This window comes from Centruroides sculpturatus, unplaced genomic scaffold (assembly GCF_000671375.1).
Source record: "Centruroides sculpturatus isolate CEXI.00-Female unplaced genomic scaffold, Cexi_2.0 scaffold851, whole genome shotgun sequence".
Taxonomy (NCBI): Eukaryota; Metazoa; Arthropoda; class Arachnida; order Scorpiones; family Buthidae; genus Centruroides; species Centruroides sculpturatus.
In genome coordinates this window covers 243982-262331 of record NW_019385139.1, presented here as the reverse complement: position 1 = coordinate 262331, position 18350 = coordinate 243982, and the positions used below count along the sequence as shown (strand labels likewise).

Below are 18350 nucleotides of genomic sequence, written 5' to 3'. Positions count from 1 at the left end.
CGCCCAGGAAATAAGGCATCTGTGGAGGATGGATAGGGTGCTTATTGTACCTGTCGTTCTCTCCTGTACAGGTGTGATACCACACACACTACACAAAAGCCTGGGAACATTACAATTGAGTAGAAATACATACACCACACTACAGAAGGCCACTATATTGAATACATGCCACATTGTTAGGAAATTCCTGAATACAGACACACACACTGACACACTTACTTAATTTTAGTTTTGTTTTGGTTGTTTATGCCTTGACTTTGGTTTGGTATAGTACACAGCCACCGGTGTGAACCAAGTATAACTCACAAAACCCAACATAATAATAAAATTTTTAAAAAATAGTATCAATTTATAGAATTGTATAATCATTGTAATTTTCTTATTTCAGGGAGTATAAATGCCATCAATTTGGGATTGGCATTTATGCTCCCTGCTTAAAAAAAATCAAATTAGTCATTTTTTAACTTGATGTCCTTCCTGATGGATATCAACTTTTCCTCTTTTATCCATCCTGAGTTTGATCAGAACTATTGTACTATGGATGGAATTCACAATGCACTCTGTCTTTCCTATTGTCTCCAGCTGAAATGTTAGTTGGACTCCATGCTGCTTAAGTTTGTTGATCTGATGAGAACTGATGTATATTAGGACTATATATGTTAATAGAGAGGTTGAGGCGCACGTTTTAAACGTGTAAACGTGTACGTGTGACGTTCGGCGCCGCTTTCCCGTAAGCCTAAAAGTTTGACAATGGTGTTTGGATAGTCGGTGGAATCACGCTCGACATTCCAAACACCATCGTCACACTTTTAGGCTTACGGGAAAGCGGCGCCGAACGTCACACGTACATGTTTACACGTTTAAAACGTGCGCCTCAACCTCTCTAATGTATTATATCATCATTGTTTATTTGCTTGATCACAAAATGAACTTACAGTGAACTCCTTGCTAACTTGGAACCCACTAAATCAGATTTCATATAACTTGTATAATATTTCAAAAAAATTTATCCAGTTCTTTAAAATTTCTTGACAATGGAAAAAATTATAATTAATGAGTCTAATCTTTGTTGCAGCAATTTTTTAAATGATTTAAAATCTTTAAACAAAGCCAGGATCTCCTATTTAAAAAACAAACAAGTATGGAAACTGGATTTCTATAACCAGATGGCTGGAATACAGATTACGTTAATATTTGTTTCTTAAACAGGAGATTCCCACTTTGTTGAAAAATTTTTAATAAATTAACTTAAGTATAATTGACATTTTAATATTGAAAACACTTATTAATTATTAACATCTGAAAGTCTTTGTGATGCTGTGTATTTCATACTATAGTGTAAGTTACTAAAGACCATACATTGCTGTATACTGTACTATCATGAAATTTTTTGAGCTCATTACTATATTGTATATCCATCTCATTTTCAATGTCATCAGAAAAAAATACCCTGCTAACTCTGACTTTTATAAACTCAGACAACCTATACTCTTTTTTAGTCTGAATTAGTAGTGGGTTTATTGTATTAATTAATAAATTACAAGAAAAGAAATAAAAATGTTATTCAAATCTTGGAATGTGAAGCATTGTTACGGATCTTTTGAACATGAAAAGGTCAAGCAGTCTTTTAACTGGATGGCTGTCTCTGATACCATATATTGTGACCTGTCTTTAAGGGGACTGTTTTGCCATTAATGAGTTGATACAGTGCAAACCTTTGAAAAATAGGGAAGGGTGGATTCACAACATATAATTAGGGTCTTATATTGATAGCAGTTTGTTTTGATTCCTGTAAGATGGAAAGTTTATCCTGTAGGATGGAAAGAGTGTATGTCTCTGCACTCTTAGATATTCCACAGTGATATCTACAAAGAGTGTGGAGACAGAGACATGTGCCTAAACTATTTATAGTTTATTGCCAATTTTTTCCATTATTGTATAGTTGTTTGTGCCATCACCCCTGGAATTTTTTAAAATATATTTACATATCAAGACAAATGAGTAGCCTCAGATAAAAGGTTGGCTCCACCTGTAAAGACTGTTGTATTCTTTAGGTTTTGAAAAAGAAGAGAATATAGAGACTTTTATAGATTCTTCTAATTTGGGAATATTTTTATTGTCCTGGTCATTATATTTATTAATTCAAGTAGTTGATATTTAAAATTTGTTATTTAGTCTTTGTTTATGTATGGATATTTCAGAAATGTTTGACAATTATAAATGTCTATGTAGATATTTATAATTGTCAAACATTTCTGAAACATTATCTGTGTAGATATTTCTGAAGTATGTGTAAAATTTATTTTAAAAGCAAATAATTGATTTTTTAATACAGAGGAAGTACTTTAGTGAAATGTCATTTTGTTTCATTATAAATGGAATGAATGATTTCATTTGAAATAATACTAAATTCATGTTTAACTCATTTAATACTTTACAAGTTTTAAAATGAAAAAAAATATTGCAATATATAATAAATTTTTATTTTTAAAGCTTGAATGATGATATTTCTACATTATTTGTTTTTTTAAACACAATTTTTTTATAGTGTACTTTATGTTTTTGATTAAAAGTTAATTTCTTAATTAAAAAATTATTTTATAACTATATTATTTATTTTTTGTAATATTTTTATAACTTTCAGGATTTTAGTGAGTGCAAAAAAGTTCTCTCTGAACGTGGAAGATTATTTTTAAAAAAGGTTACTACATCTAGAGATAAAATAGCAAAATTAGGAAATCCGTTTATTCTTGATAATTGTGTAAGTATTTTAAGATCTTTTTAATGTTTAAATCTTTATTTTAGTTTAGATTTTTGATTAAAATAATATGAAAAATATAAAATTAGGCCAGTCAAATATGAAAATTTTCTACTTTCAACACAATTAAAAATTATGATTTGCAATGATTTATACAAAGTATAACAGAATCACATTATTTTTTAGTGGATAATTATCAACTGGTAAAATTTTTTGATTTTGAATATTTTTTAAGAAAATTGAAATTTTATAGATGAATTAATTGAAGATGGAAAGTAAGTAATGGTGTATGTGTTAGTCATTGTGTGTCCAACCCTTAGAAATTACAAAGGTTAATATATCATATGTAATCTTGTACTAACTCTGTCAATTCTCTCATATTCTTGCCAGCATTTCCCCATTTTTTTATTCCCATCCTGTGGGCACTAAGATGGTCTTTTTCAAGCCCATTATGAGTTCGGCTAGGCCCACAAGGGGACAACTAGGTATGAGAGATTTAGCCCAACATATCAAGGACTTCCAAAAAATTTCTAGGGTTTTTTAAATCTGCACAGATTTGATCCTGAGTCCTGTGTCTAAGTGGTTGGCTGATGCGTTAACTTTTCTTGGCCATCCAGTCAGCCAGCTATGATGGCTCAAGCCAATGAATCTTTAGCTGGTTTAGTCTCCTTGCACTCCTGATTGTTCTTATCATGAGGTTTTTTTCAAACAAATTCTTGCAAATATGTGTTTAAAGTACTGTAACTGGCATGATTTTTTGATAATGTATTCAAAATTTTATTTTTACCCCTATTTTAATTCACGTTAAAATGGTTAAATTTGAGATATAAGCAAATAAAATAGAAATAATTAAATTTTAAAAGAGTAACAAACATTGAAGTTATTGTAAATAACTGTAATGTAGCAATGCAGATATCAAATTATTGGGATGATAATTCAGATATACAGTTTGAATATTCATAATAATGTACAGCACTTAGTTTTATCATTAATACATGTTTAATGGTATTATTAATATACATTAATAGCAATTTTAAATAACATAATTCATTTGTTATATGAAAATTGTAAACTTAAATTCTGTTTCAAATTGTTGTTACTTTTTTGTTTGTAAAACTATTTATTTATTTCAAATTATTTAACCATTAACCATTTGATGAATACTCCCATAAATTTGTATGATCTTCAGTTTTTCTCGCTGTAGTAAACTTTTATATTTACAGGCAAACATGAAACTTCACAGACAGCTAGTGATATCTATTGAAGTGTAGACATTTTTTTCATGTGGTTTTTTGTGACTTTCAAGAGATTTAGCACAGAATTTTCTAGCATAAAAACAAACATGGCATCTAGTAGTCTTGTAGTCACACACACTATCTTCTTCTGAATTGTTGAAGTTATTTAACACAGTTGAAGCAGAAGAAAATATTGCCCAGATAATTTAAAAAACAAAGAATTAGAAGATGAGATATCAATCTTTTTGTGAATGTTAGATTTATTTTTTAAAAACTAACTCTGGGAGGAGAGGGAGCAACTGGTAAACCCACTCATCAAGGGTTAAATGGTGGTAATCTTATTTATGAAGCCAAATGTATTCAATTTTTTATTTTATTTTTATTTTACACACATTAGGAAATGTTGAAAGACAGCTGATATCCACCCTCTGTTACAATTTACCCAAAACGAACAATAATTTAAAAATTAAGAAATAAATAAAAAAATAACAATGACAAAATAAAAAGGCAACTATATATATATATAACAGATATGCACATGCACTTAAATAATTAAAAACATATAACAATTGAAATAAAAGTAAATATAAAGAAGTAAACAATAAAATCTGACATTATTATTAATGTAAAACTTTCTATGACACCATTTATATTGATTATCATTAAATAAAACATAATCTAAATTTTTCTAAGAAATTAAAGTAATATAATTATTTATATAAAATTTATTTAATTGATGATATTACATGAAAAGGATTAATTATACACCTTATAATATAGTCAATATATATAATGGGTTGATAACAATAACAATAATAATAATAATAAGCACAAAGCCCAGATGATTAGGAGTTGAAAGTTGAAATTTGGTACACAGTTAGTGTACACCATGCAAATGCACACTAAGAAGGGATTTTTTGAAATTACCTAGAAGAACTTGACTTTTATTGTGCTATTTTAGATGTGGTTTTTTGCAGGAAATTGAACATTTTTTAGACTCATCTAAAAATTCTCTAATTAGCCTCGGAATAGGGAGACCTAATTCTTGCATCAGGTGAAAATGGGTAAGACTGGCTATAATCTAATAATCTTAATCTTTGCTGTCGTTACTTTTTCCCTGAGCAATGCTGGGCTCATCTGCTAGTTATATAATAAACAATGACAAATGCATTTATACTTTGTAAAATCAAGATAAAGATAATTTTTGACTGGGGACATATGTTCTATGCAGCAATAAAAGAATGATCTTTGAGATTAATTATTAGTAGATGCATCAGTTATAAAAATTAATAATTTCAACAATAATTCTTAATTAATTTGTAATGACCTATTAAAATTAATTATATAAAATTGAAATATATTACTTTCTAAATATATAAATTTTATTAATAAATGTTTTTGAAACATTTATTAGTAAAATTCAGGTATTTTTAACTATAAAATGCCAATGAAAGTTTTTCTATTATACATTGTGAAAATTTTAATTTTCACAATGTATAATAGAAAAACAATGTATAATTTTCTAAAATTTTCTCATTTAAAATGTTTTAATGTTTATGAAAAATAATATTGAAATGTAAATGTTCAATGTGAAAAATAAGTGAAATTTCATTTAAAATGTTTGATGTTTTATAAGTATTAGTACAAGAAATTCTAAATAAATTGTATTAAATTACTGAATTATGTTGCTGAGATTGATTTTTTTTATTTTATTATTTTTGTGAGAGTAGTTTGATTTTCCAGAGAATATTTTTGGTTATAATACATATATTCAATTGATATAAAATTAATATTTAGATTTTTGAAAATTACAATTTGTAAACATTTGTTTAAAAAAATGCTAGTTATACAATGAAAGATTAAAACTTTATGTAAAGCAAGAAACTGACAGAACAACATTACATAGTTGACAATTGCTTTCATATAAACAAAGCAAAATCTCCTTTGACATTTCTTCGTAGGCTAGAAGCCTATAAGGAAAGATTGGAGGAATTTTCTTCGGATATATACAGTACATTTATACAGTATATTGTCAATATGTAAATGTGTTTATTAGCAAAGCAGCTACATCACTCTTTCACTAGTTTGTTGCTTTGCACATAATTTTAATATATATAACTAAATGAAAATAAAATTTCAATGTAACTTTACATAGATAACATATTTTGGTCTATATGATTTGAACAGATCAATTCATGATTTAGATGTGAATTCTATAGAAAACTTATTTTTAAGATCAAAACATTGCTTATAAGCAGAGTAAAAGAATGTGAAGAAGTAAAATATACATGTTGTTATACTTACTGTAGTTTTATTCCATAGCTACCATCTAAACAAATTTTTAAAATCTTGTATTAAATAAATCAATCAATCTTTTGTATTCTAAATAAATAAATACATACATACATACATACATACATATGTAAAGTTTCTGTATAAACATTTGTTAATGCTTTATCATTTGAATTCTTATTTTTTTTTTTTTTTTACATTTAGACTGTTCTTACCCATTCTTGTTCTCGAGTTGTATATCAAACTCTAGTGGAAGCATTTGAAGCTAAAAAACGATTTCATGTTTATGTAACAGAATCTTGTCCAAATAGGAATGGGTAAGTTATATGAAAAAATTTTTGTTTACTTTATTTTTCATAAATGAATATTTTATATAAATGAAAGTTATAATTGAAATTTTCAATGTTGTCTTAACTGAATTGAAATGCATAATTTAAATTTATTATCAGTCCAAACTGTTTCTGTCATACAGAAATTTTTACATTTTTCTCTGCTTAAATTAATAAAAATAGTTTTTAAATTTCTTTAAAATTTCATAAAAATTAACAATAACATTACAGTAACACAATACTAATAAAAGTTAAATAAATAATCCATATATTGCTAATGATTGGATTTATATCTTTTAATAGATACATTATTTCATAAACAGTAAGTTATCACAAATTAAAATATTTACAGTAATATTATTTTGTTTTGTATATTTCAAAAAGAAAGCCAGTCAGTCAGTTAAATGCTTATTTCATTTTTAGGAAAAATTAGCATCTATAAAAACAAGAATCTAATTAAGGATAGAAACTAAAATAGGATTAAAATGATTAATTACATTAAGGCAAAATTGTGGCTATTAAAAAAAGTTTTCTTAGATTTTTTAGAAATATTTTATAAGATGAAAAATTTGACTGTTCTGTTTCATAATCAATATATTGTGGTCAATGTAAATTGGAATAAGATTTTGGTAATTTTATCTTGTTTACATTTTTGATATGAATTTGTAAATTATTGTTGGGTTATTNTATAAAAACAAGAATCTAATTAAGGATAGAAACTAAAATAGGATTAAAATGATTAATTACATTAAGGCAAAATTGTGGCTATTAAAAAAAGTTTTCTTAGATTTTTTAGAAATATTTTATAAGATGAAAAATTTGACTGTTCTGTTTCATAATCAATATATTGTGGTCAATGTAAATTGGAATAAGATTTTGGTAATTTTATCTTGTTTACATTTTTGATATGAATTTGTAAATTATTGTTGGGTTATTCTAATCCAATAAGAACATCTTATTAATAAAATAATTATAATTGTTAAAGTTTAGATAATTTTCTTAATTTAAAATATTTGAGAAAATTTATACATGTTTAAATTGTGACTATTTTTATGACTTATAGTAATATAAAAAACTCTCTTTTTCAAAGTTACACATTTAAAATTGTTTGGGACTTCTGTTTTCATAAAGAACTGTTTCATTTCTGTTTTATGTATTGTGGGTTTCCAGACGAGGTTTGTACTCGAGTAAACCATGACATTCTTGTGCGACACAAGGTGTAAACAATGAGACTCGGAACTGTTTGAGTATGTGTCAAATTATCTGTTAAGGTCTTAGCAGAAGACAAACTCTAACATGGGCACTCATAAATAGGTAGATCATTGACTCGCGAGTCTGTAAAATGTTGGCCAAGATAAACCTTTTCGAACAGAAAAAAAAAGGAAAATTTTTGATAGATGAAAATGATTGTTAAATTCTTAGACGTCAAAAAACGGTAAACAACAGCCTGAGTTATGAGTGCAGGTGTTATTGTTTTATAAACAGTCACCGAGCAGAGTCGACAAAGAGGTATCAGATGGACACCTCATATCAGACCTTTCCCGCGACCTGAAAAGGTTTCGTCTTGCACCTGGAGACAAAGGAGAGACCAATAGGAAAGTGAGGAATGGGACGAGGGACCAATGCGAATAGTAGGGGGAAAAACTATAAAAATTGGAACTTCAAGGTTGAAGGGGAGTCTCCTCTGGATTAAGGGTGCGACTATGCAGATGCAAATTTAGAGCGAGCGAGAGGTTGCGAGCGATTTAGTTTTCGCAAAGGAAAACCATGCACAAACAAGAAGCGAGAAATAATGCTAGCGAGAGCGAATTTCTGGTTCTCGCACATATCTGACAGGTTTTGATATTTATCGCGTCTTGCCTCTTCTCGCCACATATTCTCGCTCGCTTGGAAAATTTGCTCACTCGCGTCTGCATAGTCGCACCCTAAGCCTACAGTAGTGCTTTGTCTATTGTGTTGTGCCACCGCCGATCACCTAGGACGCCGCAGCTTAACACTGAACATCTGCATTGTTCAGCAATCCTTCTCGTCCGCCTGGGCTATGACCGATCACCTGAACTCCCACCATTTCATAGGAACACCGAGATTTTGGAATTGTCCAATATTGATGTAAGCATGAATTTGAACAAATAAACGGGTTTTCTCTTGTGAAACACTTGTTCTTCATTTGCCTGCTTCGCCACCGCCCGCATACGTGGTTTCCCTTAGGCTCATTCTGACGTGAGGTAAACTGTACTCCCCTTAATGTTGGCAAACTTACATTATTAATTAAAAATTAATAAATCTCTATCTTGTGTAGTATAACATGCTAATGATGGCCAGATATCCAAGTGGTTAAAGGTGTCAGCCAATTACTCTAGGCATCCAGGAAGAAATCTGGACAGTTTGATAAACTCCAGGAATTTTTCAGGGGTGGCCTATTTCAGATACATTAGGCCCTGTTCCTCACATCTGGCCACCATGTTAACCTGGTCAAACCCACAATGGGCTTGATAAAAAGCTCTTAGTGTTCACAGGGTGGAAGGAGTCAAAAAAATGCTAATGACTCAATTTAATTTTTTAACAATTCTCAGTTAAATCTGGTAAACAACTCTACTTATCTTTTAAGAATACTTTCTCAATTAATAATATATTTTTCAAAACCGTTTGTTCTTTCAATGCTGTTCTTTATTTACAAACAAATAGTGTATTCAAATATAAGTTGACTTCCAATTTTGGAATCATTTTTGAAAAAAATTAGGATCTGAATGTAACTCATATTTATATTATTAATTTTATGTTTAAAAAATTTGGAAAAAGCATTAAAACATTACTTCATGTCTTTCATCTTTGTCAGAACTTTCAATTTCATCATTTTTGTTTCATTACCATTATGTTCTTCAGCCTTCTTGAATAGCATATTGTCTTCTGTTCTATGTATTATCAACAACTTGGCTATCCAAGTTGGTAACACAACATTTTTTTAAAGCCCTTTACAATTGTATCTTCACTAACAATCTTTCATAATTCTATTGTTCTAACTTTCACAAGAATGTGTTGAATTTTTATTACTTTTTATCTATATGATTGATTATGAAAATTAGTCACACCATTTCTTTTTTTCAAAATGAATTCAAAAAAATTTTATTTCTAACTAAGAAATAAAATTTTGTTTTTGAGTTTTATTTACAAATATCTGGAAATCAATCAGCATAAATGAATTTTTTATTACTTTTTTAGTAATTTTTACAAATTACAATTTAAATCATATTTACTTGATTAGAAAACTCTATTCAAAAGAGTTTATTTTATAGGGGAAAAAATGTTTGTTATTTACCACTCACTCAGATTATATTAAGAAAAATTTCAAATTTTTCTTAATATGAGTGGTATTTTATTTTATGTTGCTAAAAGGCCAGATTTTACCTTATTTTGCAGCATTTTCATAATGCTTGTTTCTTTTAAATGTGTTACAAAAAATTCTATTTTGCTCTTGCATTTCTTTTTATCATGGTGATTGAATGCAGTGTTTTCTCATTACTATTTTTTTATTTAATTTATTGTGTGTCTGACTGTAGTTGATTATATAAACAGAACCATTTACATCTCATTACATAGACAGGATTTACTTACATTACACTGAAACATAGAAATCCTTGAAACATACATTTTGTTATACTTATGTCTGCAATTTGTAAATTGTTTCTTTTCTCCATAATGCTTTATCAATTGCAGATACCAGAAATTTGCCATCCTATTTATGAATTTTACTCTAAAAACTTATAATAATAATTATGAAAATTCATTTTTTAAAAATTAAATAACTTATTTATATCTTTAGTTTACAGATGTGTGAATGGCTCAAAAACAAAGGTATTCCTTACACTTTAATTTTGGATGCAGCTATTGGGTATGTTAATTACTTACTGTTATGTGCATTTTAATAAATACATAATAATTTAATTTGACTATTTAAGAAGGAAATCATATAAATATATACACGTTTTCTTAATATATAATGAGTAATTTAATTATGAACATTGACTACAGAGTAAATGAAGTACAATAAATATAAGAATTGAGCAAATTTTATATGATCTGATTTAATCTAAAATTGAACGTTTCACTATCTTAAACTTAATAACTGTAATAAATCTGTATAAATACATTTAGTACAATAAAAAAAACTTAGTGTAAAAAGTAATAAATAGATTAAATCAATTTAAAATTATAACAAACATGATAATAATGAATTTTATTACATTGTTTACTTTCAAACTTTCATATACATGCATTTTTTAAATAATTTTAAATAATTTAGTTATAGATCTGTGTTTATTATTATAGAAACAATTCTATTTAGTGATATAGTTCTGAATATCTAGAGACAAAATAAGTTTATCACATGAATACATTATTATATACCAGTTATGAATCTGTATTTATTAGTTAGAATTGCATCTCATATTTAAATTCATAATTGTTGTAGAATTTTAAGAGGTTTTAAGAATATTAACCAATAGAAATATTAAATTAATATTAAAACCTGTTAACATTCAACAGTTATGGAAACATGTGAAATGTAACTATTATAAAATAAAATATTGTGCTGAAGACTACATTTTCATAATAACTAGATACATTCAATAACTCTTGTATAGAAATTTAAGGTTGATAGATAAAACTATAGAAATATCAGAAAAATCTTAAGAGAAAAAGATTTCCATTTACATCTTTAGTGTAAATTACTTATAATATATATAATCATTACTTTAAATGGAATAGATTATATATATTATAAGAAAAAAAAGAATAATGGTATATAGAATTGGCTTTATTATTGTTTATTCTATTATAAATTTTTTGGAAACAATTTATATTTTTAGACTCTAACTAAAGATTAATGAAATTGAAAATAATATTGTAGATAAATGAAATTAAATATTAAATATTTACAACACTATAACCTTTAAATTGAAAAGTTGTGTTATTACTAAGAAATTTTTCTTAATTATTTAGATTTTTATGATGTACAGGTAACCCCGTATAACACAGGAGTTATATGGGAGTTATGTTCCAAAAAATTGCTGTGTTATGTGAATCTGTGTTATATGAAACAAAGAACTAGTACGAAAAGGGGGGATAGGTTCCAAAAATTAAAAAACATGCTATTATATTTTCATAATTAAGATAAATATCTTTATTAAAATTTTCTTAAGAAGTGATACATATTAATAGAAATTAAACAATGTTTTCTTCATCATCACTAAGCATTATTAACCGAGGGCATTTTCTTTTTGGCAAGATATCCTTATCCTCTGAACATTTTTCTGCATTATCTTCAGATTCACACTTTACCTTTTGCAAAAAATACATTATTTTAGATTGCTTGCTTTTAGTTAAAACATCTTTATAAATTTCCTATATGGTGCTAAACACTTACGAAGAATAAAGCAAGTATGGAATAAGGGAAAAAATCTGGCAACACTAAAAGCAGAAGTGTTGCGATATGGTAATACTGAAACAAATTTCAAGAAGGACCACATGTATTGACAGAAAGCAGGAAAAGAAAATTTACACACTTAAGTACTAATAGTTCACGAAAATTATGCAGGAAAATCTGATAGTACGTACGTGCTCAAATGAAAAATGTCAAATGAGGTATCTTTCACACTTAAAAGCTTTATCACGTTCAATAAAACTGTTGTACAGGGATTTCTCTAATTTCAAATTAGATAAAGTATGCTTTTAATAGTTTTTATTACTGTACATTTCATGTTGTATGAGGGTTTTACTCAATTCTCAAACTGTTTTAGAGTGACTCCGTGCTATAGAAGTGTCGTGTTATACGGGGGTTACCTGTACATAATTACTGTAAAAAGTTTTTAAATAATTTGTAAAGAAATATTATTGCATTGCAATAGCACAAATGTTTAGGAACCATTGGAATTTAAATTTGAAACACACTTCTTCACAGTTAATTCTAGAGGATATTTAGAAAAAACTGAAAACATTTGGAATTTGTCTGTGTTTAAATGAGTAGATTTACTATGTCATAAGTCCTATTCAAATTCAAATTTTAAATAAATTACAGAATAATTTCTGAAGGCATACTGAATAAAGTTGAAGCAAAATACTGTAGTGCCTCATATTTCTAATTTAATTTATTCCAACAGACCATTTGAACTCTGAATCATTCAAAGTCTGAATCAATTTTCCCTGTTATAAATAATGGAAAGTGAATTAATCCATTCCCAGACACTAAACAATACCCATTTCAATAAACTTAAAACAGTAAATACACATAATTTAAGGTAAAAAATAGCACAATTAAATACCTTAATAGTAAATTAAAACATAAAAGCAATAAATAAAATATGTAAAGAGTACTGTATAATAAAATGAAAATTGCATTTACTGGTTGCACATGAACTTTGGCATCTTAAACATGGCCACCAGATTCACCACATGTGTACCATTTTTATATTTCATGATAGGTTCCCTTTTCATCTCAATCATTGATATTACAATCTTTCTCTTAGGTTTTGTTGTTTTCACAAATTTCTCAGATGCTATGGTTAATGAGTAAAGGTTGCATAGGGTTGAACAGAAAGTTTTTACTATTTTTAACAGCTGTTGTTATTTAACCTATATGTGTGATTTTATTATAACAGTTGTGAAATTTAAGATATTGCTAATTTGAGATTGTACTCTTTGTTTTGAAGCTTATTTTAAACTTTTTACGTCACATTTTGTTTGAAAAAAAATTGGGTTGAAAGGTCTTCAGATAAAATGCATATCAGGCATATTATACTTTGAGTTTTGGAAAGGATATAACATTGTACAAACAGTAAAATAACTTTGACATGTGTATGGGAAAGATGCTACTAAACTTCAAACATGTCAAATATGGTTTAAAAACTTCTGTTTGGGAAATTTTGAACTAAAGGATAAAAAACATATAGAGGATCCAAAAGCTGTTGACAAAGAAAAATTGAAAGAAGAAACTGATAAAAATAGACGAATAACACAGTGTTTTTGGTGTGTTTGGCTATATATAAAGTGAAAGAAATGAAACAACAACGAAAATTTATTAGTGTAATGTGAGAGATGACTTTGGTGCACACAAATGGCATTTATGCTTTGAGTGCTTTTTTCACTGTTAGCATAGTTTGAACTTTGAAGCAAATTTTTATTGAATTTATCATTCAAAGTTAGTTGTTTGAAGTGCAAGATATCACTGTAAAGAACTCAAAAAACTTCTTTCTAGTTTACACTTAAAACAAGAAGATTATGATGAGCAAAACTTTTTATATCATACAATAATGTAGAAAATCATTTATAATTTAACATTTAATTAATGATTAATATTCAGAATTTCTCAAAAAGTGCAAAACTAAAGGTTTTTTCTAGTTATATATGCACAATTTTTAAGTCTATAAAATATAATATAATGTTTTAAATATTTATATTTATTGATTCTTTCAGTTTTAATATTATCAGTATTGACTTATTTAATTTTCTTTGTGATTATATAATAGTAGTATTATTTTATAATGTGGACAATTAGAAATGATTTAAGAATTATATGGGCTAGACTAAATATATTTTTCTGAGTGATGTAAATTTTTTCATTTATGTTATTTAATAATATTACTATACTAAATATTTTTGCTTAATTAATGTATTTATTTTTATAAATTTTTCAGCTACATAATGGAAAAGATTGATCTAGTATTAGTTGGAGCTGAAGGTATTGTAGAAAGTGGTGGAATTATTAATAAGGTAAAAATTTTAAATAAATTTCTGTAGTTATAAAAAAAAATTTTTAATTCATTATGTCTGTTGTTACAGATTGGTACTTATCCTCTAGCGATATGTGCTCGTAAGATGAATAAACCATTTTATGTATTAGCGGAAAGTATCAAATTTGTTCGACTTTATCCATTAAATCAGAAGGATGTACCTGATCAATTTAAGGTTAGTTTCAATATGATAATGTTATTTGTTAATATATTTACTTGATTTACATTTATATTGTTCATTTGAATATAATTGAAATGAATGATAGTAATTCTGTACACTTATTTTTCATGTTTTGCTATCTTTAAAATATTTGACTAAAAAAAATATATGTGAGAAAGTAAAAATAATAATAATGCAATTATATAATGTATAATAAGACCCTGCTTAACTCAGGGGATGCGTTCCTAGACGACAAAGTGCTAAACGAAACAGCATTACAAATGTAAATCCGTCTCTGTAATCCAAAAAAAAAAAANCAAATTCATTGCCAATTTTTGTAATTATATGCTGAAATATGATTATTTGTGAATTACATATAATGAATTATATATTTGATGAAGTTGTTTTGAAACTTATAGGACATGATCATAATAATGAACTGCTGTAATTCAAGCTTAAAGATGGGCAAGGAAGAAACCTTTATTCAAGTGTCAGTATATAATTCAATTCATGTTAGACTCATAATTGAACCTGCAAGCCTGCATCTGTAAACTGTAACTGTAAATTATTTACTGTTAACTTGAATGAAGGTTTTTAGAAATAAGCACAGAATTGCTATGGAGAACTTATCATATAGGATAACATAGTTGAATAGTGCTGAATGACCATATATTTTATGAAAACATTTGCCATTGCATTTTTACACAACATTATTATTTAAAAATATTGTACTGTAATAAAAAATACAAAATATTTTTAAAAATGCAATTATTTTGCAATTTTTATTTGTGTAAAAAAATCTTTACAACACAGCTTGGACCAGAAAATATGGGCATAGATTGGGCTGGATGATGGCAAGTCTATTGTACTTGCTAGTTTTGTATCATTAAAATATATCTTCAATGCAGTGTGTTTAAATGGGGATTCAAAGAATATTTATTGACAATTACATTTAAAATTTATTGTAGTCCAATATTTCATAGAATATCTGAAACCATTAAAAATCTTGCATGGACAATACTTAAATTTTAATCATAATATTTAGTTTAAGTTAAAAAAATTAAAATTAACTTTACAATAAACTACAAATACAATATTCATAAATAAATGAATACAGTATTTTTATTAATTTATAAAATTTCTTTTAAACAATTTTGTATGCTAGAAAAATTGCATTAAAGAATTTATTAAGGAATTGCAGTTTGGAAAAAAGAATGGTTGCCATCTTTATAAATTATAATAAATTAAAAATAAATTAATATGCATAAAAATTAATAAAACATAAAATGCATTTTAATGTCAATAACTGCTATGAATAATGTAAAATACATGAATTTTTTTTGAACAGACATTACTGAATATTGTCTGTAACATTGCAAATTGACAAAAGCCTGCCAAATAATTTTCTCCCAGTTGTTGTTTAAGCATTGATGCATTTGTGAGAAATAGGAGAATGTCAAATATTTAAGTGTTTATTTTATCTCCCTAAGTAATGTTTGCTCGTCAAAATTCAAGTTCCACATGGATGAAATGTGTGGTGGTTTCACAAAGGTTTGAGAGATGTGATGGTGATGCACTGTTATATTGTCCTGTATCTTGATTGTTAAAGCCTTTTGCCACAAACTTGTGGTGGCAGTCATTCAATCACTGCAATGTATGAGCAACATGTAGAAGCCAGTTTGAAATTATTGGAGAATGATTGTTGGTGGACTTTTCAAGAAATTATTACTGAAATAGGCATTACAGCTTCTAATGTTTTGTAGTAAACACTTTGTCTTGATGAAGGAGCTAAGAATGTGCAGAAATGGCAATGAATGGAAACTTCTCTTATTCATCTAGAACAAGGGTCCTCAAACTTTTTTCACAGTGGGCCAGATAACTGAGAGAATGACAAGTGCAGGCCGTATAACCATTTGTTCAATACAGCACATTGAATACACAAAAAATAAGACAACTAACATATTTATTTACCAATACACAAACATGATGGCTTCAGCAAACTGGTAGTTGCTTTCCTTAGAAATTTTACTGCAGGTACTTATACAAAAAGCGCTCTGATATTCAAAGTTGCAAAAAGTTGCCGAATTTTTTATTTCACTGATTTATCTAAAAATTATATTATTGCCAGATGCAAAAATCAGATTGGGCCAATTTTGGCATTTTTACTTGCACTTATTTTAATTTTTTTACATAGTGAGTTTATCTACAATCCATGATATTTCCATATAAATAATTACATTTTAACTCATTTGTGGCACAGTGCGGCAATGAGTAGCTTCATCAATCATCCTGCACCCCAGGAAACTGCAGCAACAACTGGATATGGTGAAAGTGTTAAAGATCATTGCTTACAACACCCAGGAGGGCGTGCCTCTTGTGTATCAGGGACAGACAATTAACACTGGATACTACTGCCATTTCTTTGAACATCATCTTCATCCAGTAATTCATCACAAGAGACCACAGTTGCTGCAATTACATCCAATTCACTTGCACAACAGTGCATATAGCCATTCTTTATAACAAATGAAGACGTTGCTAAGCAGACCTCCATCAGGTGAGTATGGTGAATCCATGTAACTCTGACCTTGTTCTGAAAATGAAAGAACTTCTTAGAGAAAAGTTCTGTTTAGATGTAAACAGTATCCTTTTTCCCTTAAGGCAGTCTCTCTAAATACTGGCTAAAAGTTATACTGTTGACAGTATTTATTGCCTCCCAGAAGTCTGGCAACAGGTTGCCCATGAAGGTGGAGACTACATCTAAACAGTAAAAACAAAGTCAAACTAAAATTATAAAAGTAAAATAATAAGTTGCTTACTTAACTGTAGAAACCACTAAAGAAACAAATTCATTGCCAATTTTTGTAATTATATGCTGAAATATGATTATTTGTGAATTACATATAATGAATTATATATTTGATGAAGTTGTTTTGAAACTTATAGGACATGATCATAATAATGAACTGCTGTAATTCAAGCTTAAAGATGGGCAAGGAAGAAACCTTTATTCAAGTGTCAGTATATAATTCAATTCATGTTAGACTCATAATTGAACCTGCAAGCCTGCATCTGTAAACTGTAACTGTAAATTATTTACTGTTAACTTGAATGAAGGTTTTTAGAAATAAGCACAGAATTGCTATGGAGAACTTATCATATAGGATAACATAGTTGAATAGTGCTGAATGACCATATATTTTATGAAAACATTTGCCATTGCATTTTTACACAACATTATTATTTAAAAATATTGTACTGTAATAAAAAATACAAAATATTTTTAAAAATGCAATTATTTTGCAATTTTTATTTGTGTAAAAAAATCTTTACAACACAGCTTGGACCAGAAAATATGGGCATAGATTGGGCTGGATGATGGCAAGTCTATTGTACTTGCTAGTTTTGTATCATTAAAATATATCTTCAATGCAGTGTGTTTAAATGGGGATTCAAAGAATATTTATTGACAATTACATTTAAAATTTATTGTAGTCCAATATTTCATAGAATATCTGAAACCATTAAAAATCTTGCATGGACAATACTTAAATTTTAATCATAATATTTAGTTTAAGTTAAAAAAATTAAAATTAACTTTACAATAAACTACAAATACAATATTCATAAATAAATGAATACAGTATTTTTATTAATTTATAAAATTTCTTTTAAACAATTTTGTATGCTAGAAAAATTGCATTAAAGAATTTATTAAGGAATTGCAGTTTGGAAAAAAGAATGGTTGCCATCTTTATAAATTATAATAAATTAAAAATAAATTAATATGCA

General features: G+C 27.4%; 1 protein-coding gene across 2 annotated transcripts in view; it reads left to right on the top strand.

Moving 5' to 3' along the window:
* The window catches only part of LOC111635318 (translation initiation factor eIF-2B subunit alpha-like), a 22232-nt gene extending 5384 nt beyond the window's left edge, over nt 1-16848 (top strand). The window contains exons 4-9 of one of the 2 annotated variants that reach the window (XM_023380248.1): nt 2645-2761; nt 6490-6602; nt 10435-10503; nt 14303-14378; nt 14448-14573; nt 16819-16848. In XM_023380248.1, the coding sequence (XP_023236016.1) occupies nt 2645-2761; nt 6490-6602; nt 10435-10503; nt 14303-14378; nt 14448-14573; nt 16819-16833 (516 nt within the window). In that variant the 3' untranslated portion in view covers nt 16834-16848. Of the gene's footprint in view, nt 1-2644; nt 2762-6489; nt 6603-10434; nt 10504-14302; nt 14379-14447; nt 14574-14977; nt 15270-16818 lie in introns of those variants that run through there. The other variant, XM_023380247.1, reaches the window with a different exon arrangement.
* The last annotated feature ends 1502 nt before the right edge of the window (nt 16849-18350 follow it).